The 27,633-nt window shown below is 38.4% G+C and overlaps 2 protein-coding genes across 4 annotated transcripts in view; one reads left to right on the top strand and one right to left on the bottom strand.

Moving 5' to 3' along the window:
• Window positions 1-13,168, top strand: part of SPDYA (speedy/RINGO cell cycle regulator family member A) — a 38,561-nt gene extending 25,393 nt beyond the window's left edge. Inside the window, exon 8 of the mRNA XM_055540613.1 lies at window positions 13,080-13,168. Within this exon, the coding sequence (XP_055396588.1) occupies window positions 13,080-13,168 (89 nt within the window). The remainder of the gene's footprint in view (window positions 1-13,079) is intronic.
• On the bottom strand, window positions 13,048-26,847 carry TRMT61B (tRNA methyltransferase 61B). Of its 3 annotated transcripts, none has more exons than XM_055540611.1 (7): window positions 25,345-26,846; window positions 22,636-22,738; window positions 19,151-19,341; window positions 15,045-15,136; window positions 14,336-14,535; window positions 13,553-13,630; window positions 13,048-13,468 (listed from the first exon to the last, which is right to left on the bottom strand). In XM_055540611.1, the coding sequence occupies exons 1-7, from the start codon at window positions 26,056-26,058 to the stop codon at window positions 13,425-13,427; spliced, it is 1,422 nt and encodes a 473-aa protein (XP_055396586.1). In that variant the 5' UTR covers window positions 26,059-26,846; the 3' UTR covers window positions 13,048-13,424. The 3 variants fall into 3 exon arrangements, with proteins under 3 accessions (XP_055396586.1, XP_055396585.1, XP_055396587.1); XM_055540610.1 differs by having other exon boundaries at window positions 14,309-14,535; window positions 25,345-26,844; XM_055540612.1 differs by lacking the exon at window positions 22,636-22,738 and having other exon boundaries at window positions 14,309-14,535; window positions 25,428-26,847.
• Window positions 26,848-27,633: the final 786 nt, after the last annotated feature.

The raw sequence follows: 27,633 nt of genomic DNA, 5'->3' as shown, positions 1-27,633 counted from the left end.
CAGCGCAGCATTTCTCATGATGTACTCTGCATATAAGTTAAATAAGCAGGGTGACAATATACAGCCTTGACGTACTCCTTTCCCAATTTGGAACCAGTCTGTTGTTCCATGTCCAGTTCTCACTGTTGCTTCTTGACCTGCATACACGTTTCTCAGGAGGCAGGTCAGGTGGTCTGGTATTCTCATCTCTTTCAGAATTTTCCACAGTTTGTGGTGATCCACACAGCCAAAGGCTTTGGTATAGTCTATAAGGCAGAAATAGATGTTTACCTGGAACTCTCTTGCCTTTTTGATGATCCAGCGGATGATGGCAATTTGATCTCTGGTTCCTCTGCCTTTCCTAAAATCAGCTTGAACAACTGGAAGTTCATGGTTCACATATTGTTGAAGCCTGGGTTGGAGAATTTTGAGCATTACTTTACTAGCATGTGAGATGAGTGCAATTGTGCAGTAGTTTGAGCATTCTTTAGCATTGCCTTTCTTTGGGATTGGAATGAAAACTGACCTTTTCCAGTCCTGTGGTCATGGCTGAGTTTTCCAAATTTGCTGGCATATTGAGTGCAGCACTTTCACAGCATCATCTTTTAGGATTTGAAATAGCTCAACTGGAATTCCATCACCTCCTCTAGCTTTGCTAGTAGTGATGCTTCCTAAGGACCACTTGACTTCACATGCCAAGATGTCTGGGTCTAGGCGAGTGATCACACCATCATGGTTATCTGGGTCATGAAGATCTTTTTTGTATAGTTGTTCTATGTATTCTTGCCACCTATTCTTAAATCTTCTGCTTCTGTTAGGTCCGTACCATTTCTGTCCTTTATTGAGCCCATCTTTGCATGAAATCTTCCCTTGTATCTCTAATTTTCTTGAAAATACCTCTTGTCTTTCCCATTCTATTGTTTTCCTCTATTTCTTTGCATTGGTCACTGAGGAAGGCTTTCTTATCTCTCCTTGCTATTCTTTGGAACTCTACATTCAAATGGGTATATCTTTCCTTTTGTCCTTTGCTCTTTGCTTCTCTTCTTTTCACAGCTATTTGTAAAGCCTCAGACAGCCATTTTGCTTTTTTTGCATTTCTTTTTCTTGGGGATGGTCTTGATCCCTGTCTCCTGTACAATGTCACAAACCTCCATCCATAGTTTATCAGGCACTCTATCAGATCTAGTCCTTTAAATCTATTTCTCACTTCCACTGTATAATCATAAGGGATTTGATTTAGGTCATACCTGAATGGTCTAGTGGTTTTTCCTACTTTCTTCAATTCAAGTTTGAATTTGGCAATAAGGAATTCATGATCTGAGGCACAGTCAGCTCCCAGTCTTGTTTTTACTGACTGTATAGAGTTTCTCCACCTTTGTCTGCAAAGAATATAATCAGTCTGATTTTGGTGTTGACCATCTGGTGATATCCATGTGTAGGGTCTTCTCTTGTGTTGTTGGAAGAGAGTGTTTGCTATGACCACTGCATTCTCTTGGCAAAACTCTATCATGAGCTCATTCCCATGGTGGGGGTGAGTTGTCCCACCATATCAGACTCAAGAGCACTACAGGAAAAGGGGCCAGTCAGCTAGGGGCCAGGAAGACACTGTCATTTATCTTATTACTGGAAGTTTATACTTTACACTATTTTCACCCATTGCCCCTTTCCTCACCACCTCTGGCAACCACCACCTGGTGGGGTATCTATGAGTTTGGCTGTTTTTTTTTGATTCCACATATATCACATGGTATTTGCCTTTCACTATCTCAATTATTATTTCACTTAGCACAATGCCCTCAAGGTCCATCCGTGTTGTCACAAATAGTAGACATCCTTCTTTTAAAGATGTGTGTGTGTAAAATATTCTCATTTTATTTTCTTTATCCATTCATCCATTGATGGACAATTAGGTTGTTTCCATTCCATTTCTTGGAATGGAATTATTATTATTATATTGCAATTGTTATTGCAAATAATGCTGCAATGAACATGGAGATGCTGATATCTTTTCAAGATAGTGGTTTTGTTTCCTTCAGATAATACCCAGAGGTGGAATTGCTGGATCATATGGTAGTTCTATTTTTAATTTTTTGAGAAACGTGTATACTATTTTTTGTAGTGACTGCATCCAACAGTGCACAAGGGTTCCTTTTTCTCCACATCCCTATGAAAACTTGTTATTTCTTGTTAACCACCATTCTAACGGGTGTGAGATGTTAGCTCATTGTGGATTTAATTAGCATTTCCCTGCTAATTAGTGATGTTGAACACCTTTTCATATACCTGTTGGCCATTTGTATGTCTTTGAAAAATGTCTGTTCATTTCCTCTTCCCATCTTTTGATTGGATTTTTTTTTCTGTTGAGTTTAATGAGTTCTTTATGTATTTTGGATATTAACCCTTTATCAGATATAAGATTTGCAAATGTTTTCTCCAGTTCTGTAGGTTGCCTTTTCATTTGTTGATCATTTCCTATACCATAGAGAGCTTTTTAGTCTGATGTAATTCCACTCTTTATTTTTGCTTTTGTTGCCTTTGCTTTTGGTATAAAATCCAAAAAGCAATTGCCAAAACCAATTTCAAGGGCCTTACCCTCTGTTTCTTCTAGGGTTTTGTGGTTTCAAGTCTTAAATCCATTTATTTTTGTGCATGGTATAAGATACTGGTCCAGTTTTAAACTCTTTTACATGTGGCTATCCAGTTTTTCCAACTCCATTGACTCCTTTGTCATAAATGAACCATATGTGTGGATTTATTTCTGTGCTCTCCATTCTATTCCATTGACCTATGTGTCTGTTTTTATACCAATATCATACTGTATTAATATTGTTTTGTAATACCAGTCCTCCCTGTCCCTCACCATCTCCTGAAGCTTGCTCAAGTTCATGTCCATTGCGTTGGTGATGCCATCCACATACCATCCACATCTCATCCTTTGACACCCTCTTCTCCTTCTGCCCTCAGTCTTTCCCAGCATCAGGGACTTTTCCAGTGACATTCACATTAGCCATTCACATCAGATAACCAAAATAACTGGAGATTCAGCTTCAGCATCAGTCCTTTCAACAAGTATTCACAGTTGACTTCCCTTAAGATTGACTGGTTTGATCTCCTTGCTAACCAAGGGATTTCAGGAATCTTCTCTAGCACCACAGTTCGAAGGCATCAATTTTTTGGTATTCTGCCTTCTTTATGGTCCAGCTCTCACAACCGTATGTGACCACTGGGAAGACCATAGCATTGACTATACAGATATTTGTTGGCACTCTGTGAACTGGACCATTCAGGTATGACCTAAATCAAATCCCTTACAATTATACAGTGGAAGTGAGAAATAGATTTAAGGGACTATATCTGATAGAGTGCCTGATGAACTATGGACAAAGGTTTGTGACACTGTACAGGAGACAGGGATCAAGACCATCCCCAAGAAAAAGAAATGCAAAAAAGCAAAATGGCGGTCTGAGGACGACTTACAAATAGGTATGAAACGAAGAGAAATGAAAAGCAAAGGAGAAAAGGAAAGATATACCCATTTGAATGCAGAGTTCCAAAGAATACCAAGGAAAGATAAGAAAGCTTTCCTCAGTGACCAGTGCAAAGAAATAGAGGAAAACAACAGAATGGGAAAGACTAGAGATCTCTTGAAGGAAATTAGAGATACAAAGGAAAATTTCATGCAAAGATGGGCTCAATAAAGGACAGAAATGGTATGGACCTAACAGAAGCAGAAGATATTAAGAAGAGGTGGCAAGAATACACATAAGAACTATACAAAAAAGATCTTCATGACCCAGATAACCATGATGGTGTGATCACTCGCCTAGACCCAGACATCTTGGCATGTGAAGTCAAGTGGTCCTTAGGAAGCATCACTACTAGCAAAGCTAGTGGAGGTGATGGAATTCCAGTTGAGCTATTTCAAATCCTAAAAGATGATGCTGTGAAAGTGCTGCACTCAATATGCCAGCAAATTTGGAAAACTCAGCCGTGGCCACAGCTGGAAAACTGACCTGGAAAAGGTCAGTTTTCATTCCAATCCCAAGAAAGGCAATGCCAAAGAATGCTCAAACTACCACACAATTGCACTCATCTCACATGCTAGTAAAGTAATGCTCAAAATTCTCCAACCCAGGCTTCAGCCTGGGTTGAACTGTGTGAACCATGAACTTCCAAATGTTCAAGCTGATTTTAGGAAAGGCAGAGGAACCAGAGATCAAATTGCCAACATCCGCTGGATCATCAAAAAGGCAAGAGAGTTCCAGAAAAACATCTATTTCTGCTTTGTTGACTATGCCAAATCCTTTGTGTGGATCACAATAAACTGTGGAAAATTCTGAAAGATGGGAATACCAGACCACCTGACCTGCCTCTTGAGAAACATGTATGCAGGTCAGGAAGCAACAGTTAGAACTCAACATGGAAAAACAGACTGGTTCCAAATAGGAAAAGGAATACGTCAAGGCTGTATATTGTCACCCTGCTTATTTAACTTCTATGCAGAGTACATCATGAGAAATGCGCTGGATGAAGCACAAGCTGGAATAAAGATTGCCGGGAGAAATAGCAATCACCTTAGATATGCAGATGACACCACCCTTATGGCAGAAAGCGAAGAAGAACTAAAGAGCTTCTTGATGAAAGTGAAAGAGGAGAGTGAAAAAGTTGGCCTAAAGCTCAACATTCAGAAAACAAAGATCATGGCATCCGGTCCCATCACTTCATGGCAAATAGATGGGAAACAGTGGCTGACTTTATTTTGGGGGGCTCCAAAATCACTGCAGATGGTGATTGCAGCCATGAAATTAAAAGACACTTGCTCCTTGGAAGGAAAGTTAAAACCAACCTAGACAGCATATTGAAAAGCAGAAACATTACTTTGTCAACAAAGGTCCATCTAGTCAAGGCTATGGTTTTTCTAGTAGTCATGTATGGATGTGAGAGTTGAAATATAAAGAAAGCTGAGCGCAGAAGAATTGATGCTTTGAACTGTGGTGTTGGAGAAGACTCTTGCGAGTCCCTTAGACTGCGAGGAGATCCAACCAGTCCATCCTAAAGGAGATCAGTCCTGGGTTTTCATTGGAAGGACTGATGTTGAAGCCGAAACTCCAATACTTTGGCCACCTGATGCAAAGAGCTGACTCATTTGAAAAGACCCTGATGCTGGGAAAGATTGAGGGCAGGAGGAGAAGGGGATGACAGAGGATGAGATGGTTGGATGGCATCACAGACTCAATGGACATGAGTTTGGGTAAGCTCCGTGAGTTGGTGATGGACAGGGAGGCCTGGCGTGCTGCGGTTCATGGGGTTGCAAAGAGTCGGACACGACTGAGCAACTGAACTGAACTATGAACTGGAAATACATGGAGTCAACCACATTCTAATTTCCATTTAAATTATATTTATAAAGGTTGTTTTTCTCTGACATTTCCCAATTTGAAACAGAACAATATTCTAGCAGCAGTGATCCTTTTTACTCATAGTACCTTTGTTCCAGATTTTCACCCATCTGAAGATAGGACTGGCAATTTCTTATGGCTCATTATTTCAGAATTTCACCTATTTATTTTTACCACATCCTTATAGCAGTAGCTACAGAAGTTTTACTAAAAGAGAAACTAATCTTTTAAGACTCTTGAAGGTAGGGGGTCATGCCTGTCATTGTTCCCTTCCCTGCTCAGATGGTAAAGAATCTGCCTGCAATTTGCGAGACCTGGTTTTGATCCCTGGTTTGGGAAGATCTCCTGGAGAAGGGTATGGCAGCCCACTCTAGTATTCCTTCCTGGACAGAGGAGCCTGGTGGGCTACAGTCCATGGGGGTCACAAAGTCAGACACGACTGAGCAACTAAAACTTTCATTTTCACTGGCCATAGTAATCACTAAATATTTTGACTGATTGTTTAGTCTTTTCCCTTGTAACATCTTCAAGCATAATTTTTATTCATTCACTCATATTGGAGGGTAAATAGTATCTACCATAGGCTAAATTATAAAATAAGAGTTGCTTTTTAGTATCCCTCTCCTCTCTCCCACTCTTTTTGCTTACACTCTTTCATCCTCATAACAGGTAAGATTTATTAGATGTTTAAAATGTTCCATGCAATATGCTGATTGTTTTACATTCATAACCTCACTTAATACTCACTGCCAAGCCTAAGGTAAATACTAGTATTTCTACTTTGTAGATAAGGAAGCAGAGGCTTAGAGAGGTTAAATACTTTCCCCAAGGTGATAAGAGTGACACTTGAACCCAGGTCTGAATCTACTACAGCCTGAATTCCAATGATGCTATACTGACCTCTTTGATGAAATCCTGCCTTCTGTGGTAAAAATAAGTTGCCACAGAAGTCCTAGCTGACTGCCAAGGACTAAGGAGTTGGTGAAAGCATTAAGAACAAAGTCCCTGATGGAAGGCTGTATGAACTAGAAGAGAATTCCAACCACAATTTGAACAAATATTTAAAGAAAGAGGAACAGAAGCACTTATATTTTATTCAAACTAGCCCCTCAGATATCAAGAGTAGTCACAGTCTGTGTTTTAGACTTTGATATTTCAACGGGAAATCAGAGTGCACCAAGGGAGGAAGAAGCTCTGCCAGTCAGCTTGCTTCAAGGAAAGGAAAAAAAAAAACAAAACCAAACAGGTCTTTGAGGATTTTAGGTGAAAAGGGGGGCACTTGATTTAGGGCAATTGTAAATGCAATTGTGCTTTCATCTGTTTCTAGATGAATACCCTGACACCCTGGCTTAGGATATATAAGTCCTATATAGGAAGAAACAATTACTTTCTTATTTCTGTTTTGTTCTCAATATTAACTCAAGGCTAATGTAAAACCTATTGTTTCAGGATGACAGAGGGTACAATACAAAGAAAAATTATTTTCTTTCTGGCTTACTTCACTCTGTATAATAGGCTCCAGAGCCTATTAAAAAGAAATGTATTCTTTTTAATGGCTGAGTAATACTCCATTGTGTATATGTACCACAGCTTTCTTATCCATTCATCTGCTGATGGGCATCTAGGTTGCTTCCATGTCCTGGCTATTATAAACAGTGCTGCGATGAACATTGGGGTACACGTATCTCTTTCAATTCTGGTTTCCTCGGTGTGTATGCCCAGCAGTGGGATTGCTGGATCATAAGGCAGTTCTATTTCCAGTTTTTTAAGGAATCTCTACACTGTTCTCCACAGTGGCTGTACTAGTTTGCATTCCCACCAACAGTGTAAGAGGGTTCCCTTTTCTCCACACCCTCTCCAGCATTTATTGCTTGTATACTTTTGACTGGTGTGCAGCCATTCTGACTGGGGTGAAATGGTACCTCATTGTGGTTTTGATTTGCATTTCTCTGATAATGAGTGATGTTGAGCATCTTTTCATGTGTTTGTTAGCCATCTGTATGTCTTCTTTGGAGAAATGTCTATTTAGTTCTTTGGCCCATTTTTTGACTGGGTTGTTTATTTTTCTGGAATTGAGCTGCAGGAGTTGCTTGTATATTTTTGAGATTAGTTGTTTGTCAGTTGCTTCATTTGCTATTATTTTCTCCCATTCCAAAGGCTGTCTTTTCACCTTGCTTATAGTTTCCTTTGTTATGCAGAAGCTTTTAATTTTAATTAGGTCCCATATGTTTATCTTTGCTTTTATTTCCAATATTCTGGGAGGTGGGTCATAGAGGATCCCACTAACGCAAATATATGGAATTTAGAAAGATGGTAATACACAGAAGAACTGTACAAAAAAGATCTTCACGACCAAGATAATCACGATGATGTGATCACTGATCTAGAGCCAGATATCCTGGAATGTGAAGTCAAGTGGGCCTTAGAAAGCATCACTACAAACAAAGCTAGTGGAGGTGATGGAATTCCAGTTGAGCTATTTCAAATCCTAAAAGATGATGCTGTGAAAGTGCTGCACTCAATATGCCAGCAAATTTGGAAAACTCAGCAGTGGCCACAGGACTGGAAAAGGTCAGTTTTCATTCCAATCCCAAAGAAAGGCAATGCCAAAGAATGCTCAAATGATCGCACAATTGCACTCATCTCACACGCTAGTAAAGTAATGTTCCAAATTCTCCAAGCCAGGCTTCAGCAATACATGAACCGTGAACTTCCTGATGTTCAAGCTGGTTTTAGAAAAGGCAAAGGAACTAGAGATCAAATTGCCAACATCCACTGGATCATGGAAAAAGCAAGAGAGTTCCAGAAAAACATCTATTTCTGCTTTATTGACTATGCCAAAGCCTTTGACTGTGTGGATCACAATAAACTGTGGAAAATTCTGAAATAGATGGGAATACCAGACCACCTGACCTGCCTCTTGAGAAATTTGTATGCAGGTCAGGAAGCAACAGTTAGAACTGGACATGGAACAACAGACTGGTTCCAAATAGGAAAAGGAGTACGTCAAGGCTGTATACTGTCACCCTGCTTATTTAACTTCTCTGCCGAGTACATCATGAGAAACACTGGGCTGGAAGAAGCACACGCTGGAATCAAGATTGCTGGAAGAAATATCAATAACCTCAGATATGCAGATGACACCACCCTTATGGCAGAAAGTGAAAAGGAACTAAAAAGCCTCTTGGTGAAAGTGGAGAGTGAAAAAGTTGGCTTAAAACTCAACATTCAGAAAACAAAGATCATGGCATCCTGTCCCATCACTTCATGGGAAATAGATGGAGAAACAGTGGAAACAGTTTCAGACTTTATTTTTTTGGGTTCCAAAATCACTGCAGATGGTGACTGCAGCCATGAAATTAAAAGACGCTTACTCCTTGGAACGTTATGACCAACCTAGATAGCATATTCAAAAGAAGAGACATTACTTTGCCAATAAAGGTCTGTCTAGTCAAGGCTATGGTTTTTCCTGTGGTCATGTATGGATGTGAGACTTGGACTGTGAAGAAGGCTGAGCACCGAAGAATTGATGCGTTTGAACTGTGGTGTTGGGGAAGACTCTTGAGAGTCCCTTGGACTGCAAGGAGATCCAACCAGTCCATTCTGAAGGAGATCAGCCCTGGGATTTCTTTGGAAGGAATGATACTAAAGCTGAAACTCCATTACTCTGGCCACCTCATGCGAAGAGTTGACTCATTGGAAAAGACTCTGATGCTGGGAGGGATTGTGGGCAGGAGGAGAAGGGGACAACAGAGGATGAGATGGCTGGATGGCATCACCGACTCGATGGACATGAGTCTGAGTGAACTCCGGGAGTTGGTGATGGACAGGGAGGCCTGGCGTGCTGCGATTCATGGGGTCGCAAAGAGTCGGACAAGACTGAGCGACTGAACTGAACTGAACAATAATCCTGTATGCGAGACAGCAAAAGAGACACAGATGTATAGAACAGTCTTTTGGACTCTGTGGGAGAGGGAGAGGGTGGGATGATTTGGGAGAATGGCATTGAAACATGTATAATATCATATAAGAAACTAATCGCCAGTCTAGGTTCAATGCAGGATACAGGATGCTTGGGGCTGGTACACTGGGATGACCCAGAGGGATGGTACGGGGAGGGAGGTGTGAGGGGGGTTCAGGATGGGGAACACGTGTACACCCATGGCGGATTCATGTTGATGTATGGCAAAACCAATACAATATTGTAAAGTAATTAGCCTCCAATTAAAATAAATAAATTTAAATTTAAAAAAAAAACAAAAATTACTGTTCATACATACATTTGACGAATAAACATTTATATTCATTTTCCCTCAGTAGGTTTAACAAGAGAGTGAGCTAATTGGGGCTGGGGAGGTTTAAGGATAACATGATATTATCAGGACAGTGGTCATTCTCTTACTGCCTCAGCAGCTGTTGATGCCAGTAGTGACCTCTATTCAGCAAAATTCTCTTCCTCCAGTTCACATAAGGTTGTTGGAATCACCTAAGGTTTGTGGTTGCAGACAATTCATTCTCCAGGAAAGATAGAAAGAACTGATGCTCTGCTCTGGGCTTTTATGCTAAAACTAGCAATAGATGGTATCCATGCTTCCATCCTTCTTTCAAATACAAGCAACTTCTTGCTTTTCAGGTTAAAATCATGTTTTTCTACCTTAACATTTTTTTTCTCAAAACAACATGTTCAACAAACAAGTTTATGTAAACATTTATAACATTTATTAAGAATAAAATAGTTGATTTTGATAAGGTTGTGGGAGATAGATGAAGCATTCTGTACAAATTTACATGCATCACAATCACCAATCATGTGCTAAGCTACTTTATAAAGGTTTAAACAAATAATTTTTCCTCAAAAATCCTTCTCATTTAACACTTGACTCCACCAAGAAATCCTGAAGTGGCACTATGATATTCATTTTACTGCTGAATAAACAAACTCAGACAAGTCACAGTTGCATAGTAAAACAGCAACAACAAAAACACCAAGATGGAACCCAGTTTTATCTGAAGAGATAGTACATGTTTATACCAACTAAATTACCTATTTTAAGCCTATGGCACCTAGGCTAATCTATCTGAAACATGGGTACATATTATTATGTATTATCTGAGGACCCCCCAGAGTTTAGAGTGAAGCCAAGGGAAAGAAAGCAATACACCAGACCTTACTCCTGGGTCATGTAGACAGGCATGAGACATTCCAACTGCTATATAATCTAAAAGCAAATAATTTTCCCTCAAAAATAAATCATTCTCTGAATTTGCTTATTTACTTTTGTCATTACCACTGTTCTAGTCATCCCATTTTAAAATCCTTAGTGAAGGCATAATCAGGGCTTATAAATTACCAATGCTAATTATATAATCAACATTTACGAGCACAAAAGATTTCAAAATTAATTCTGCAGGGTAAGAGACATAGTGAAGGCTGTTCCAAGGAAGTAATTTATGAGCTGGGTGTTGACTGAATCCTGTTCAGCCCAGAGAAATAAGGGAAAGGGCTTCTGAACAGTGGATGAAAGTTTGAGTATATATAGCTTCTCTCCCTCTACATCCAGTGAACCACCAGCTTATCTGGTTCTTCCTTTACAATAATTTTTTAGATTTTCTCCTCTTCCACCATTCCTAGTTGTATATTACTTCTAATCACCTCATAGTTGTACACTATGTATTACTATGAAATTTCACATTTAATGGTTTTTCCTTCCTTTAAATACTCCGACACTGCTAACAGACTTTTAAAAAATACCTGCTTTTGCATAAACATGGAAACTGAAACTTAACTTTCCTACTGATTCTGCAGTAAGTTCAAAATCAAAGTTTTCCACAGTCCATGAGCTATATACTTACATTTCCCCCAGAACAACCAAGTCAACATTGATGAAATAATACCTGATCCAGTGTAGGCTTCAAAGCCATCAGCAAACTTTTACTGACCATTTACTGGGTAGAAAAGTCAGGACTTCTGGAAGTTACTAGGAAGACAGTTGTGAGTCAGTCACAGATCTTTAGGAGTATTTTATGGTAAATGAGGGGCAGACATGAACCGAGAAAGCTAACTTTAGAAGAAGGCATCTGTCCCACAAACTGAATTATAAAGATGCTTAGTATTCAATGAAGAGATGGATAAAGGGCTTAAACTGGACTTTGATTAAATATACAAATAAATGTTTATTTTCTTCTGTAGTTTTGTTTTCAACTCATTATTAGAATCGACACTGTTAGGTCTTATGCAGTTCAATGCCTACTGAGCAGTGTACCAAACCAATTATTCTACGTGAAACATGAGAAAGCACAACTTTTCTCTCTTCTTTAAGTCATCCCCTTCCCCAAAAAGTACAATTAGGGCCTGCATTCAAAACAATAAATGAAGGACAGAATTTCACTAGCAGTTAAATAGAAGGGCAGAAGAATGGGGAGTATTCCATGATGGAATTTAAAAATGTATATTAGAACTTCTATACACCTGGAATTGTTATAAAAACTTTAAAGCCATTATTATTATATGAGTGTTCAGATACCACACAGAAATAGTATGAGAAGACTTCTCTGCTTGTGATTTAATCAGTTCTCTAAATGCAACCAAAGTGATTTTTTTTTCCAAAACACAGATCTAAGCATGTTACCCCTTACTTCACTAAATCCTTCAGTAGCACCCCATTTTTCTTGGGTTAGACCAACTCCATAACAGGTTTACAAGATCCTGCATGGCTTGACACCTACCTTCTTTTCAGTCTCTTTCAGTCAACTGCAATATCACTGACCCTTTTTGTGCTCATTTCCCTTGCTGTAATTAACTCTTACCTACCCTTCAGGTCTTGGCTCAATTGTCACTTGCACAGGTAATTACTTTACCTGAGCAAAATCTCTATTGTATCCTGTACTTTGCTGAAGCATTTATAACAGTTCTGGTTTTATATTTGTGTGATTTTCTTTAATGTCTATCTCTATGATAAGTTATAAAATCTAAAAAGGCAGAGATTTTAGACTAGATTTTTCCACATAATGAAAAGTATGTAAAATGTTTTTTAGGATATGTATATTAAGTAGTTCTAGCCTAAGAGATAAGTAGCATTTATCCTTACAGGCACTACTACTTCAAAACCTATAAAAATCTATATTTAAACAATAACCATAAGCTTATGTTTATCTGTAAAATATGGATAACCTCAAGGATGAGCAGCACATATTAAATACAAAGACATTATAAAGTCCTTAAGACATGTAAGGCACATGGTAAATGTTAAATGACTGGTGCCTATGAATAATAAAATCTAGCCCTAATTAGTTCATATTTATAAAGTGTATCTCTCCTAACTTTATTTTTAGCTGCATAATGCAGCTTATAAGATTTTAGTACCCTGACCAGGGATTGAACCTGGGCCATGGCAGTGAAAGTGCCAAGCTCTAACAACTGGACCGCCGGGGAACTCCCCATTTGACTTATATAACAACAGAATAATTCTGATGTTCTTTCAAACTGTTAAAATAATTCTGTGAAGGGCAAAAGAGATTCAAGAATTGTTACATCTTTTGTTACAATTTTAAAGATAGTGATATCATTATCAGTTTTTTTCCTTATTATTTACTATAGCCTAGACTTGTTATTTTTTAAGATACATACAAGCCATTAAGGTATATATTTAAAATACACAGATACATAAAATTTACCTCAAAATGCATATTTTATTTTGGTAGCCAATGACCATCAATCAAAGAAAGAAAAGAAAACTAATTGCATGAAGAAAGACAAATCTATGGAGTGGTTTACAGGAAGTGAAGAATGAAATGGCTCAACTAAACCAACTTGGAATCATTTACTACAAAATGCCAAACTGCAAGACGAGTGTCAAAATGGGACATTTAAGCAGTTTTGAAATGTTACATGTTTCTCCAGCTTTTATTACTTTTCAAAGTTACATGTAAAAGTTATATAAATCATAGTGATAGCTAAAAATACCAATCTATGAAAGTAGTGATTTGCAATATAAAGTTCTATTTTGATACTTTTCAAGTCTTCAAATCAGTTGTTATCTGAGGTACTCAGCTAAGTTGTGGTTTGCACTTCCTCAACTTGACAAGAAAAGCTAAATTAAGGGGAGAAAAAGGTAAGGTGATTGCAATAATGAGAAGAAAACACCATATAATATAGCCTGAAAAAAATTACTCACCTGTATGACCAATTTGCCAGTGTATAGGTCTAGCAATATAGGGAAATGATCCATAGGGAAAATCAGAATGTGATTCTTCTGTTATAGAACAAAATATGTATTATAAGCTACATAAAATATTTGACAATTTGTTTACAAAACTGTTAAACAACAAATTACTGTCCCTTTCTTGTAAGTTTTTTCTCTCAGTGACAGTTATCTTACAGAAACAACTTGTCGAGGATTACATGATAAACTTTATATATGGTTTTATTACCAAATGAATAAGCTCATATCATAAATCTATAGATGACTGAAAACTTGTTTATGGTCTAAATAATGTATACATACAATAAAGAACTAAATTTAGTTCTTGGAAAAATTCCAGCAGCATACTGGAAGTTGCTTTTTGGAATATTAGCTATTTGCATACCAAGTCCTATTAAATTCTTTCCCTTCAGTGATAATTACTGATCTAAATTTAAAACATTCTTTAGTATATTTAAAGTATTTCATAAGCCAACCCCTTTGTCACAAATATGAATATTATAAGAAGTTCAATTCTTCAAAGGTATCAGAGTTTTACATAAAAGGCAGGAAAAGTCATGATTCTTTCTCTTAGAGATTTTAACTTAATAGAATAAATACATTTCAATTTCCATAGGATAAAATAATAAATCCCTGAGAAATACTTTTATAATGTATTGCTCATACACTCAGGAATATATTCTCCATTTATTATTGCAAACACATGCATAAAATAGAATTGAAGCTTACCATGGTCATCATATTGAAACATCTCACCTTCAATTCTAATTTTTTCTTGAGAGTATGCTTGTAAGTCTGTGTTGATTTTAGGTTCTACTTTTTGAGCTAAAATTCCATTTTTCTGTCTTGCAAGGCAAACCAACCAATCTCTGACAATAACTTCACTTATCTTTTCACATGAGAGGGCAAGTTCACAGATGCGAATTCCATCTAAAAGTTCAATAACCTGTGTGATGCTTTCAAAAAAGTGAAAAAGTACTTTAAACTTCTACTACAGCAATAACTTTTATTTTAAGTTCACTATACCTCTTATCCCAATTTAAATGCTATACTTAAATCAAGACAGGAGGAAAAAAGTAAAAATGCAAGTTAGGGCACAGAAGAGAATACTAAATAAAAAAATATAGATTACACTTTTAAAAACTTTTCTTCTAAATTGTCAGAAGAAATAGCCATCTTATATCACTGTTTATGTAAAGGATGATTTAACCAGAAATATAACTAAATTTGGGACATATGCTCTTTCATAACAGTTTTATGAGATAAAATATACATCTAACTCAGTTACAAAATGAACATTTTAGCCTAATATTTAAAACAAAAGTGTGTTTAAAATAACATTTAACTATGGCTGATTTATGTTGATATATGGCGAAACCAACACAATATTGTAAAGCAATTATCCTCCAATTAAAAATAAATTAAAAAAATAACATTACAAAAAAAGAACAGTCACATTACTCACTTTGCTAGATATACAGCACATATACCACCCTGTTTAAGATTTGGGAATAAAACAGGCAAAGCAACTTGAGGATTCAACATATCCAAAGCTACCTATAGTGGGGAAAGAGAATCAGACTGAGTTTTGTTTAAATAAAGCATGTATTTTCTTTTCTTATTGTGGTGAAATGATACACTTTGGGAAAGCAGTTAAAATAGCCAGTTAAAGTATTTCACTTTTTAGAATACAGTACTGATGATGATCATTTTACTTCTCTCAAAAAGGCACATTTATTATTATACATTTTGTCATAATTCTTGACTACATAAAAACTGTAATGGCAAGTCTTGTACTTGACAATATTGATAATACAGGAATCTTTAGCTACTTTTATACATACACATAAACACACAGAGTTGCCCCTTGAACAACATGGATTTGAACTGCGCAGGTCCACTTACACAAGGATTTTTAGAACTACACGATCTGCAGTTGGTTAAATCTGAAGATGTAGAACCCTTGGATATAATGGAACCATGGAGAGGGAGTCCTGACTGTAAATTATACTCAGATTTCTGACTGCAAGCAGGATTGTTGCCTCTAAACTTTGTGTTGTTCAAAGGTCCACTGTATATATAAAATTTCAATGCTTTATTTCAGCCTTTTACAATAGAAATTCACACTATCTCAAATGTGTATTTTTATGTTCAAAAGAAAACTTCTGAATATTAGAGATTCTAAAATGTAAGAATCATGTCCCTTATTTCTTTACTCTTCATTCAATTGCAGAATACAAGGCTATATACTCAAAAGATGTCAAATGAATACAATGAGTAAGTGAAATTTTCAAAAAAATTTCATTGAAAACAAAAATAGCCAAAATAGAAAATAACTGACTTACTGATAACTCCAGAAATCTAATCTAGTTGGCACATCCTTAAATTTACTAAATTAGAAAGTATTCTGTTCACATGTTTTTTTTTTTTTAAATAATGGGTCATCATTCATTAATAATTTATTAACCAAATATTTATTGAGCAACTTCCATGTGCCAAGTATCTTGCTAAGTGGTAAAAATAAAATGGGAGCTTATGTTCTATTTTGTTTCATAGGAACTTATATTCTAATTAAGGGATAGGCATTAAACAAAAATTTAATAAATATGTAATTCAGAGAGTAATGAGTGACATGAACTACAAGATTATAAAGGAGAATATGAAGGATAGAGTGACAGGGCAAGGAAAGGAAGTGCTATTTTATACATAAGCTGGTCATGGAGAGACCTGAAGAAAGTGATTAAGCTCACCCTGTGGAAATTTAGGGGGGAGTGTACTCCAGATGGAGAGAAGAGCAAATACAAATGCTCTGAGGCTGAAGCGTATTTGATGAGTCTGAGAAGGCCACTTTGGAAGGAATGATGCTAAAGCTGAAACTCCAGTACTTTGGCCACCTCATGCGAAGAGTTGACTCATTGGAAAAGACTCTGATGCTAGGAGGGATTGGGGGCAGGAGGAGAAGGGGACGACAGAGGATGAGATGGCTGGATGGCATCACTGACTCGATGGACGTGAGTCTGAGTGAACTCCGGGAGTTGGTGATGGACAGGGAGGCCTGGCGTGCTGCGATTCATGGGGTAGCAAAGAGTTGGACACGACTGAGGGACTGAACTGAACTGAACTGAGAAGGCCACTATCACTGCAGTGGGGACAAAAGTGGGAAAGTGGCAAGAGAAGAGTTCTCAGATGATGGGGATGTGGTGGAAATGGAGGAGGGAAAAATTATGCAGAATTTTACAGACTTTTAGCTTTATTCATGAAGAGAGAAGCCACTGGAGAGTTTCAGACATGATCTTACTTTTTAAACTTTTTTGAGTGTGGTAAACATACCATAAAACTTGTCATTTCCACTGTATAGTTCAGTGGCATTAAGTATATTCTGACTTGGGCAAGGAAAGCCTTGCAATAGCAAATAGCATTGAATGTGATAAGACAGAGTCAATTAGAATTAGGATTGGCTGTGAGATATGAGAAGTAAGGATAAATTCAATGTTTTTAGCTTAAGCTACTGAAAGAATGGAGTAAATTTTCCTCATTTACTATTGAGGAAAATGACTAAGACAATGGGAAGAACAAGCTTGGGGAGAAATATTTGAAAATTCAGATTTAGACATGAGTTTAAGATGCCTATTAGATATCCAAGTAAAGATCTCAATGACTAATCAAGGGGCCAACACTGTAGACATAAATGGATTTCTTTGATTGTAGTCTTATTATATTATTGACAAGGACCAAAAGTCAGACTACCAAGCAGCCTGCCAATCCAAAGCTCTTATTTATACTCAGCCAACAATATTACCATTCATTAGCTACTCAAATCAGAAATTTAGAGTCATTATTTTCTTTACCTTGAATTCTCTTTTGAGAATCTGTAGGGTTATGATGCTTCTGTTTGGATTAAAATTACCCAGTCCTACAAATCTATCTTAGTATTTCTCAAATTCATCCTACTGCTAATGCATAGAAACCAAACTTGCGGTTACCAAATGAGAAACAGGTGGGAGCGATGAAGTAGGAGTTTGGGATTGCCAGATACAAACTATTATATATAAAATAGATAAACAACAAGGTCCTACTGTATAACACAGGGAACTATATTCAATGTCTGTTGTTCAGTAGCCCAGTTGTGTCCAACTCTGCAACTCCATGGACTGCAGCACACCAGGCTTCCCTGTCTCTCACCATCTCCCAAAGTTTGCCCAAGTTTATTCACTGAATCAGTGATGCCAACCCCCATCTCACCCTCTCTCACACTCTTCTTCTGCCTTCAATCTTTCCCAGCATCAGGGTCTTTTCCAGTGAGACAGCTGTTTTGCATCAGGTGGCCAAAGGATTGGAGCTTCAGCTTCAGCATCAGTCCTTCCAATGAGTATTCAGGGTTGATTTCCTTTAAGATTGACTGGTTTGATCTCCTTGCTGTCCAAGAGATTCTCAATTGTCTTCTCCAGCACCACAGTTCAAAGACATCAATTCTTCGTCACTCAGTCTTCTTTATTGTCCAGCTCTCACATCCATACATGGCTACTGGAAAGACCATAGCCTCGATTATATGGACTTTTGTTGGCAAAGTGATCTCTTTGCTTTTTAATACACCATTTAGGTTTGTCATAGTTTTCTGGCCAAGAAGCAGTCATCTAATTTCATGGCTGCAGTCACCATCCACAGTGATTTTAGTGCTCAAGAAGAGGAAATCTATCACTGTTTCAAACTTTTCCCCTTCTATTTGCCATGGAGTGGTGGCACTGGATGCCATGATCTTATTTTTTTTAATATTGAGTTTTAAGCTGCCTTTTTCACTCTCCTCTTTCACCCTCATCAAAAGAGGCTCTTTAGTTCCTCTTCACTTTCTGCCATTAAAGTGGTATCATCTGCATATCTGAGGTTGTTGATATCTCTCCGGAAATTCTGATTCCAGGTTGTAACTCATTCAGCCTGGCATTTCACATGATGGACTCTGTATATAAGTTAAACAGGGTGACAATAAACAGCCTTGTCATGCTCCTTTCTCAATTTTGAACAAGTCAGTTTTTCCATATAAGATTCTTACTGTTGCTTCTTGACCCGCAGACAGGTAAGATGGTCTGGTATTCCCATCTCTTTAACAGTTTTCCAGTTTGTTGTGATCCACACAGTCAAAGGCTTTAGCATAGTCAATGAAACAGCAGTAGATGTTTTTCTGGAATTCCCTTGCTTTTTCTATGATCCAGCAAATGTTGGCAATTTGATCTCTGGTTCCTCTGCCTTTTCTAAACCCAGCTGTGCCTCTGGAAGTTCTTGCTTCACATAACTTTGCGAGTTACAGTCCATGGGGTCACAAAGAGTTGGATACAACTGAAGTGGCTGAGCATGGCACTCATGCCACAGGCACATTTATTAACAACTCTGGCACCTAATTCAGTATATATCTCTGCCCTAAATCCCACCATGATATTAAAGGAAAATATTCCCCCCACTCTTAGAAATGGCACAAATAATGAAGGAAGATCCTTTTCCATACAAAAGGAGTGTGATCTTTGTTTTTTTTGTACTCAGTATTAGGTAATATCATAGGACCCACTTTAGAAAACTTACCGAATCAAATGTTAAAGATTGTATGTCTTCGGTTGCTCCTGAAATATCCTTATGAATAAAATCTACATTGTCTGGCCACTCTTCTACATGACTTATTTTCCATGAATCACGCCAGTGTCTATAATTCTTCATAGCCAGTTTGTGGTGGTCCTTTCGAATTTCGAAACTTATGACTCGTCCTTGTGATCCAACTTAATTTTAAAAAAAAAATATGACAGTACATAGTATAAGTCAGTTTATTAAAAATGTCAAAAATTTATTTTTCAAAGATATTACATGGATGTGAAAAAATAATTCAAGTGGTTCAAGGTTACAAAAGTCTCTATCCTATCCCAAATCCCCAGTCAGTCTCCCTCTTCAGAGGCAACCATATCACCACAGTTATTTACCCTTCCCAAGATAGTCGGTGCCTCTACAAGTCTGCAAGTATCTCTTTTTCTGTTTTTAACACAGGTTCCCATCATACATACTGTCCTTTCCCATCATACATACTTACCTTTCTTCTTATTTACCAATGGCATTTTAGTGATTAACGATCTACTGAATTTTTTAAAAGAGCTATTATGTTCCCTTGTATGGCTATGTTTATTTAACCAGTCACCTGCCAAAGAACATTTAGCTTGTTTCTCGTCTTAGCTATTACAAACAATACCACAGTGACAATTATTTTGCCTAGGTCTTTGTAAACATAAGCCATTTATATATATAGGATAAAGTCCTAAAAATGGAATTGCTGACTCAAAGGATATGTGAATTTTTTTACTTTGAAAATTATTACCAAATTGTTCTCCAAAAAGATACCAATTTACATTTGACCAATAATGTATTAAGAGTGCCTATTTCTCCATACTTCCTCCAACAGAGTTATCAAACTTTGTATCAACCTAAAAATTGCATACAGTTTATCACTGTAGTTTTAACTTGCATGTCTTTTGTTAGGATGAAGTTAGGCCTTTCGGATACTTAAAAATACTTGGGGCTTCCCTTGTGGCTCGGCTGGTAAAGAATCCGCCTGCAATGTGGGAGCCCTGGGTTCAATCCCCGTGTTGGGAAGATCCCTTGGAGAAGGGAAAGGCTACTCACTCCAGTATTCTGGCCTGGAGAATTCCATGGACTGTATAGTCCCGCTGCTAAGTCACTTCAGTCGTGTCCGACTCTGTACGACCCCATGGATGGCAGCCCACCAGGCTCCCCCGTCCCTGGGATTCTCCAGGCAAGAACACTGGAGTGGGTTGCCATTTCCTTCTCCAATGCATGAAAGTGAAAAGTGAAAGTGAAGTCACTCAGTCGTGTCCGACCCTTAGCATGGACTGCAGCCTACCAGGCTCCTCCGTCCATGGGATTTTCCAGGCAAGAGTACTGGAGTGGGGTGCCATTGCCTTCTCCCTGTATAGTCCATAGGGTCACAAACAGTCAAATAAGACTGAGCCACTTTCACTTCACTTTCAAAGATACTTGTATTTTTGTGTGTGTCTGAAAAACTTTCAAACTATCATAGTAATACTGCAGTTTCACAGAAAACTACATTTTAAATACAGCAATTAATTTTCTATTCCTCTCTATATGAGGTGATTTGATTTGGAGGCTGTCCCAGGTCAATCAGTCTATAGTTAAAATGAGTTTAAATTCCAGCATGTGTCTTTAAAATGTAAGTCCAGCTGTAATTCATCATGTTCTCAAGGGATACAAATTAATGTTAATAGCAGCATAAGCTAACCATTTAGAAAATTATGGAGCAAAAATATCCATCCTGAAGGTAAATAGCAATGATTTCTTGATCACTCATAGGTTGGGATTATTCATGCTATGTGACACTCCTCCAACACTATAGGTATTAGAAATATGGATACTCCTATCTCACAAACTTTTATAAATTCACTTTGTCAAATGCATTTAGGAATCAGTCACAGACTGTGAAGAAATGGCTGCCTTTAACTATGCACAGAAAAGAGTCCAACAAAAGATGTGAGGAGCCCAAAATGAATTTCCTCACCCAGTATAAGCTGAATTATGTTTGTATGTGATGACATTAGGTAAAAAAACAAAAGGTTTAAGTTTAATTCAGTATATGTCTATCTGTAATCTTTATAAAATATACCCACATACACCTACAACTGCTCTAACAATGTTTATTAGCTAAAAAAGAATGCACTAATAAAAACATGAATGATCTTTTTAAAAAAATTTATCCAAAGAGAGTGCTGTCTATTATTAGGTGAGAAAGGGAACAATGCAGAGGCAGTCAAACAAGCCAAAGCAACCTTGACAATCAGGAATTCAGTGGCCAAAAGGAGCAGTAATCAGCTACAACAACAGTAACCAGAATTCAAGTGGAGGTAACATGAACAGATATGTTTACTATATACCTCTTGATTTTTGACCTTCATGCAGTACTTTAACCAACTGACAATTTTTAGAGACTTTCTCTAAGAAAGGAAAATTCTTCATGATCTAGTTTTAGCTTAATAGTTTAATTAATTTATTCATGAACAATGATAATTCTTTGCCTCTAGTAGTATATGACTCTTCCCCAGCAGCTGACAGCCCTTTTCCCCCTTCTACAGTTTCTGATACTGAGTATTCATTTGGCACTATTATCAACAAAAACATGTACACATGTTTGTGTACATGTGTACATGTACACAAGAATGTTCAGAGAAGCACTGGAGCACTGTTTACAACATTCAACTCAACTGCCCATCAACAGCAGAACGGATAAACTGTGCTTTACTTATAAAATGGCAACTAAAATGAAATAACCACTGCTACATGCAGTGACTGAACCTCACAAACAGAATGTTGAATGAAAGTAACCTGATTCAAAAGCATACAGTACTAAAGGATTCCTTTTATGTAAGATTCAAAACAGGCAAAACTCATCAATGGTGATTAAAGTCAGAGTAGTGGTTACCTTCTACCTTTGGATAGGATAAGGACTGAGAGGGATTTGAGAAGGTTTCAATAGTACAATAATATTCCCTATCTTGATCTGAGTAATAACTACATGAGTGTGAGTGAGTGAGTGAAGTCACTCAGTCGTGTCCGACTCTTTGCAACCCCGTGGACTGTAGCCCACCAGGCTCCTCCGTCCATGGGATTCTCCAGGCAAGAATACTGGAGTGGGTTGCCATTTCCTTCTCCAGACATGAGTGTGGTCACTACATAAAAATTCACTGAGGTACACACTAATGATCTGTGCACTTTTCTGCAGCTGTGTTATGTTCTAATAAAAATTTCAGTTAAAAAAAAAAAGCATGGAAGGGGCAAATAGAAAGCAAACAGAGAGAGGGTTAGACAGAAAATGACTTGAATAAATGTACAAAATAGAAAAATCATTGCTTACATTTGATTTCAAGGAGAATGCTCTGTATCACAAAGTTATGTGAACATTTTCTGAAACATCTGTATCTAACTTTCTGTTATTATGAACAGATTGAATGTTTTCTTTGTCATCTAAATTCAATTCATTTACCCTAATCTCTTACCTGCTTTGGATAAAAATAAGCTCATTCCACCAGAGCCCGAGCCAGCTTCCAAAACAGTATCACCTGGGTGGATATTCATCATCGATAGTATCATATTTATATCCTATGATTGAAGTACAGCAAGGGTGATTGTGTGGCCAATAAATACATACTAAGCACCTACTCCTTCAAATACCATGTTGGGCTTGGAGAAAAGTGGAGGGGAAAAAAAAGGATTAAACTCTGGCCCTTTCTACCAAGAGTTCATAGTTTACTTGACAAAATGAGAGATTGAGGAATCAATTAGCAAATACAGAAGAATTTAAGTATAATACTGAAATTACAGACAATAAGTAACATTAAGAGCTCTGAGAAAGAGAAATCAGCAGACTACCCTAGCTTAAAGACATAGAAAATGTAAGGAAACAGTCACAAGGTAGGGACAGCTTTCAACAAAAAAGAGGTAGAATAAAACACGGTTTGCTTATCTGAATCCAGGCTAAAGCATTTCAACTTAACATGGTAAGTAACTAGGATGTGTCACTGAGGTAACATAAATGGCATTTTATAAAGATTAATCTGTCAGGGCAATACAGGATGTACTAGAACTGAGAAAAATTAGAGGCAGAAAGACAAGTTAGGAAGTTATTACATAATCTGCATTAAATGATGAATTCTCATTTAGAATTAGGATACCAGGAACAGACAGGACACATTTGCCAAACTTTATAACTAAAGAATTGCTTTGTTAACAGGAATAGCATGGATGATAGTAATAGCTGTTTATTGCAACTTCGCCAGGTGCCAGGCTTCTGTTAACTACGCAAACTGCTTTCAAATATTATCTTGTTTAATCAGAATAATAATGAGAAAATGATCACCACTGCCATTATAAGGATGAGAAATCAGAAAGGTTAAGTAATTTGCCCAAAGTCACACAGCCAGGAATTAAGTGGGCAAGTAACACTGATGCCGAACTGTTATAACTCAACAGTTATAACAGTTGACTGTTATACTATTTGTTATAAATGCTATATAGAGAAAAATGTAAATGTTAGCATTTATTTCATCATTCCCCCCAATAGCAAACCTTTTGAAGTTGCTAACAAGCAACATATCAATTAAGTTTTTACTATCTTTTTCTTCTCTGGGAAAAGCTGCAGTGAAAATTCTAAAAAAAAAAATAAGATCCTCTGTTGAATCACAAAAAAACTGTGTATTAAATATGGGTTTGGCTGCATAAGAAACTATTAATATTTAACAGGTACAGTGGTCCAATTGAAAGCCAAAATGTATTTTCTGAAATGATGGACTAAGACTTGAACCAAATGATACATAGACACATAATATTTAAGGTGTACTCCTGAAAAAGTTTCAGTCACAAATTCAAAGTCTTTCAGACACCCATATCCTTTCCCATCTGTCAGGCACATGGGAGCAGAGGTGGGAGGGGGCACAAATAATTTCACACAGGAGTGGGAGGCAGCCCCAGCAATCATTTCAATGAAATGCCCACAAGAAGCAGTTCTGTTTCCCTGGCTCTTTCATATAAGACATAGAAACACTTCATTATATATCACAATGTAATAATAATAGAAATAAATGCACAATAAACATAATGTGCTTAAATCAACCTGAAAACACTGCCCCCACCCCCCCACCCCCGCCCCCAGTCTGTGGAAAAATTGTCTTCCATGAATCCGGTCCCCGGTGCCAAAAAGGTTGGGGACCATTGCTCTAGGATATAAGGTCTATGTGGAGAGCAAGGACTATAGTTCACCGCTATACGTCCCTAAAATAGTGCCCTGAATGTATAAAGTTGGTGGTTATTTGCTGAAGAACTAATGAATGATTCTTCATCTAGGACTGGAGGAAGAGTTGTTATAACTACAAATAAACATTCTACTCAAAGACAGTGACTATGATGAATGATTAAAATAATCCACTAGCAATGGATATAAGACTGTAACAAGGAATTGGTAGGTAATTTCCTTTAAAGAATATCCCTTTTATGTTTAGTGTCTAATTTGAGCTGTTTTAATACGAACATTTTTCCCTAATGATAAAAGCATAGTAATAAGTCTTTTGTTGATAAAATATATTTTGGTCACCTGATGTGAAGAGTGGAATCATTGGGAAAAAATCCTAATGCTGGGAAAGACTGAGGGCAGGAGAAGAAGGGGGAAACAGAGAATGAGATGGTTGGATAGCATCATGGAATCAACGGACATGAGTTTGAGCAAACTAAGGGAGACAGTGAAGGGCAGGGAAGCCTGGCATGCTGCAGTCCGTGGAGTTGCAAGGAGTCGGCCACAGCTTAATGACTGAACAACAACCTCTAATAACTTACCTCATTAAGTATGATGCTTAAACTATCACCACAGTGGTACTAAACAATTGTCCCCAAGAGTTTAATATTCTCTTGAAGGCTGAACCTGCAAACTTAAGTATTATGGGGAATAAATGTACATTCTTATTAAATGCCTAGTGAGTCCACATCACTCCATAATAGTAAGTCACTTTACAGATCAGAGAATCGAGGCTCCCAAGTTAAAATCTGGCTGTTTCTTCCTAGAATTAGAAATCAAAAAATATGCAAAAGTTATAGCCATTGGTTAAAAAAAAAAAGTGAGAATAGAAACTTGAAATATTCTGAGAGGTGCTTTAAGTACATTAATCAGGTCTGTAGTACTAAATCCGTTTTGCTCTTAGTAAATCCCATGGCATTACCTTAGGATACGTTATGGCAGGCCCTCTTTGCATCAGTAACACATAATCCTCCAATGCCGGCCTCCTCAGCATGAAGTGCTTACCAGAGGAACTCCTCAGAATCTGGCCGGGGAACTTCCCCACGATCTCGCTGAACGGGACTGTCCCCCAATTACTATTTAAGTGTCCGGCGTTGCTCAACCTAAATAATTTTTTAAATTGTGTTTCTCTTTTCCCAGTCTCAGCTAAAATCAGCTCCCCAACCCGAAAAGGCACCACTCTGGAAGCGGACCAGGAAGAGGAGACGTGAAGGATTTCGTCCTTGGTGGCAGGCTGGACCAAGGCGGGCACTGAGGGACTCCCGGATCCCGGGTGTGCAGGATCCGACTGGCCCTGGTCTCCACTCGAGACCTCGCTCTCTTGAGGGGGTGACTCCTCTCGCGGAGTCGGGAGTCCGAGGCTTTCCAGCGACGACAGACATCTGGTCCCAAGTCCCCGGACGCGGGAAGGGACAGATGGAGGCGAGTCTGCGCCTGGGGCTTTCCTCTGTGCCGCCTCGCGCTCTCCTTCTTCATTTCCCGTGTCTCTAGGTGAGGCCTTAAAACACAGTAACCGGCCTCTCTCGAAGGACTCTCGCCCAAGGCGGCGCAGGAAGAGACAGGTCCTGAATCCTGGAAACCTCTGGAGGAGCCGCAGCGGTAGTAGGACCAGACCCACACACCTCGTTGACAGCATGACGATCCGCGCAGGCGCAGTCGCAGGCGAGTGACGGAAGGCCCGGCGAGGCTCCGCCTCTCGCTGCGCGTAGCAGTGACGCAGCCTCCCCCGGCTGGACAACTATTGAGCGGGAAGAGCTCGGCTACCGCGCCTGGCTCCAAAGGGGAAGAGGTGGCCGCCCGTCCTCGCTGACTAACTGTCCTATGAGTGTGTCCCTTTCCAGCGCGGGGGCGCGTTTTCCTCTTTGGAATGTGTTCAGACTGAACAATTGACCGCTGACACATCTCCACCAGCCTCGTCCGGGGACAAGAGGATTAACAGAGACACAGGCTGTCAAAGCGCTGTCTAAGCTGAAGTCTTGTATCAGAGTTAGCTCGCTAGTCATCAGGAACAGGAACGTCGCTCAGTAAAACTGGCCGCGAGATGTGTTTTTACAGATTGCATTTGTACCTACCACAGATTTTGCTGACTGTCTTTCCTTTCCTCGCTGACCACCTCCTTCTTCCCCTGGTCTTAGAGAGTACCTTTTGACCGGGCTCTGACTACTTGCATGTCCTCCCCAGGCCCTGGGAACAGGCCACCCTAGATTACATTGATTGTATCCACCGTGTGCTCATTTAACAGAATTGTTTTCAATAACTAAAATATAATACTTAAAGTATTTTACCCTCCTCAAAACTAAGCAAAATTTTAGTGTCTTAAAATGGGAAAATGAAAGTGAAATTCACTCAGTCAGGTCTGACTCTTTGTGACCCCCATAGACTTCTCCGTGGAATTCTGCAGGCCAGAATACTGGGGTGGGTAGCCTATCCCTTCTCCAGGGGATCTTCCCCACCCAGGAATGGAACTGGGGTCTTCTGCGTTGCAGGCGGAGTCTTTATCAACTGAGCTATCAGGGAAAGACCTTTGCTAAAACAGAAGTGGCAGAGTAGAGGGGTGTTACAGGCTACATTTCATTCCCCCACCGCCCCCCTCCCCCACCCCCAGCCCGCTAAATTCATGCACTGAAGTCCTAACCTTAAGTACTTCAGAATGGGACTGTATTTGGAGACAGGGTCTTTAAAGAGGTAATTAACTTAGAATGCCATTAGAGTGAGCCCTAATCCAGTATGACTGCTGTCCTCCTAAGAAGAAATGCGGACCCAGATGGAACACCATATGAAGACATAGGCCGAAAATGGCCATCTACAACCAAGCAGAGAAGACTCAGAGGAAACCAGACCTGCCAACACCTTGATGTTGGACTTCTAGCTTCCAGAACTGTGAGAAAATTAATTCAAATGTTTAAGAAAAAAGAGAGAGAGAGATTTGGCTGTGCTTTCTAATTCTCTCTTGCTGAATCTCTTTAAAAATTTTTATTTCCAGGTTTTGGCACCCCCCCTCCCCCAGTTTTTAAATAAAAATGAATTTAACCCTAAAAACTAAACAAAATTAATAACAGGGGGAAAGTTATCTATGGAGTCCAAAATCTCATTTGACATTAAATATCACTAACTTGTTTGCTTAATATTAATTCAGTCGGTAAAAGTTCATTGAGGGTTTGGCATTACAAGATACCTCAGATATTTATTTCATATAAATTTATAACAATCC

Source organism: Bubalus kerabau, chromosome 11 (genome assembly GCF_029407905.1).
Source record: "Bubalus kerabau isolate K-KA32 ecotype Philippines breed swamp buffalo chromosome 11, PCC_UOA_SB_1v2, whole genome shotgun sequence".
Taxonomy (NCBI): Eukaryota; Metazoa; Chordata; class Mammalia; order Artiodactyla; family Bovidae; genus Bubalus; species Bubalus kerabau.
Note: the sequence above shows the minus strand (reverse complement) of the source record. Positions and strands in the feature narration are given on the sequence as shown.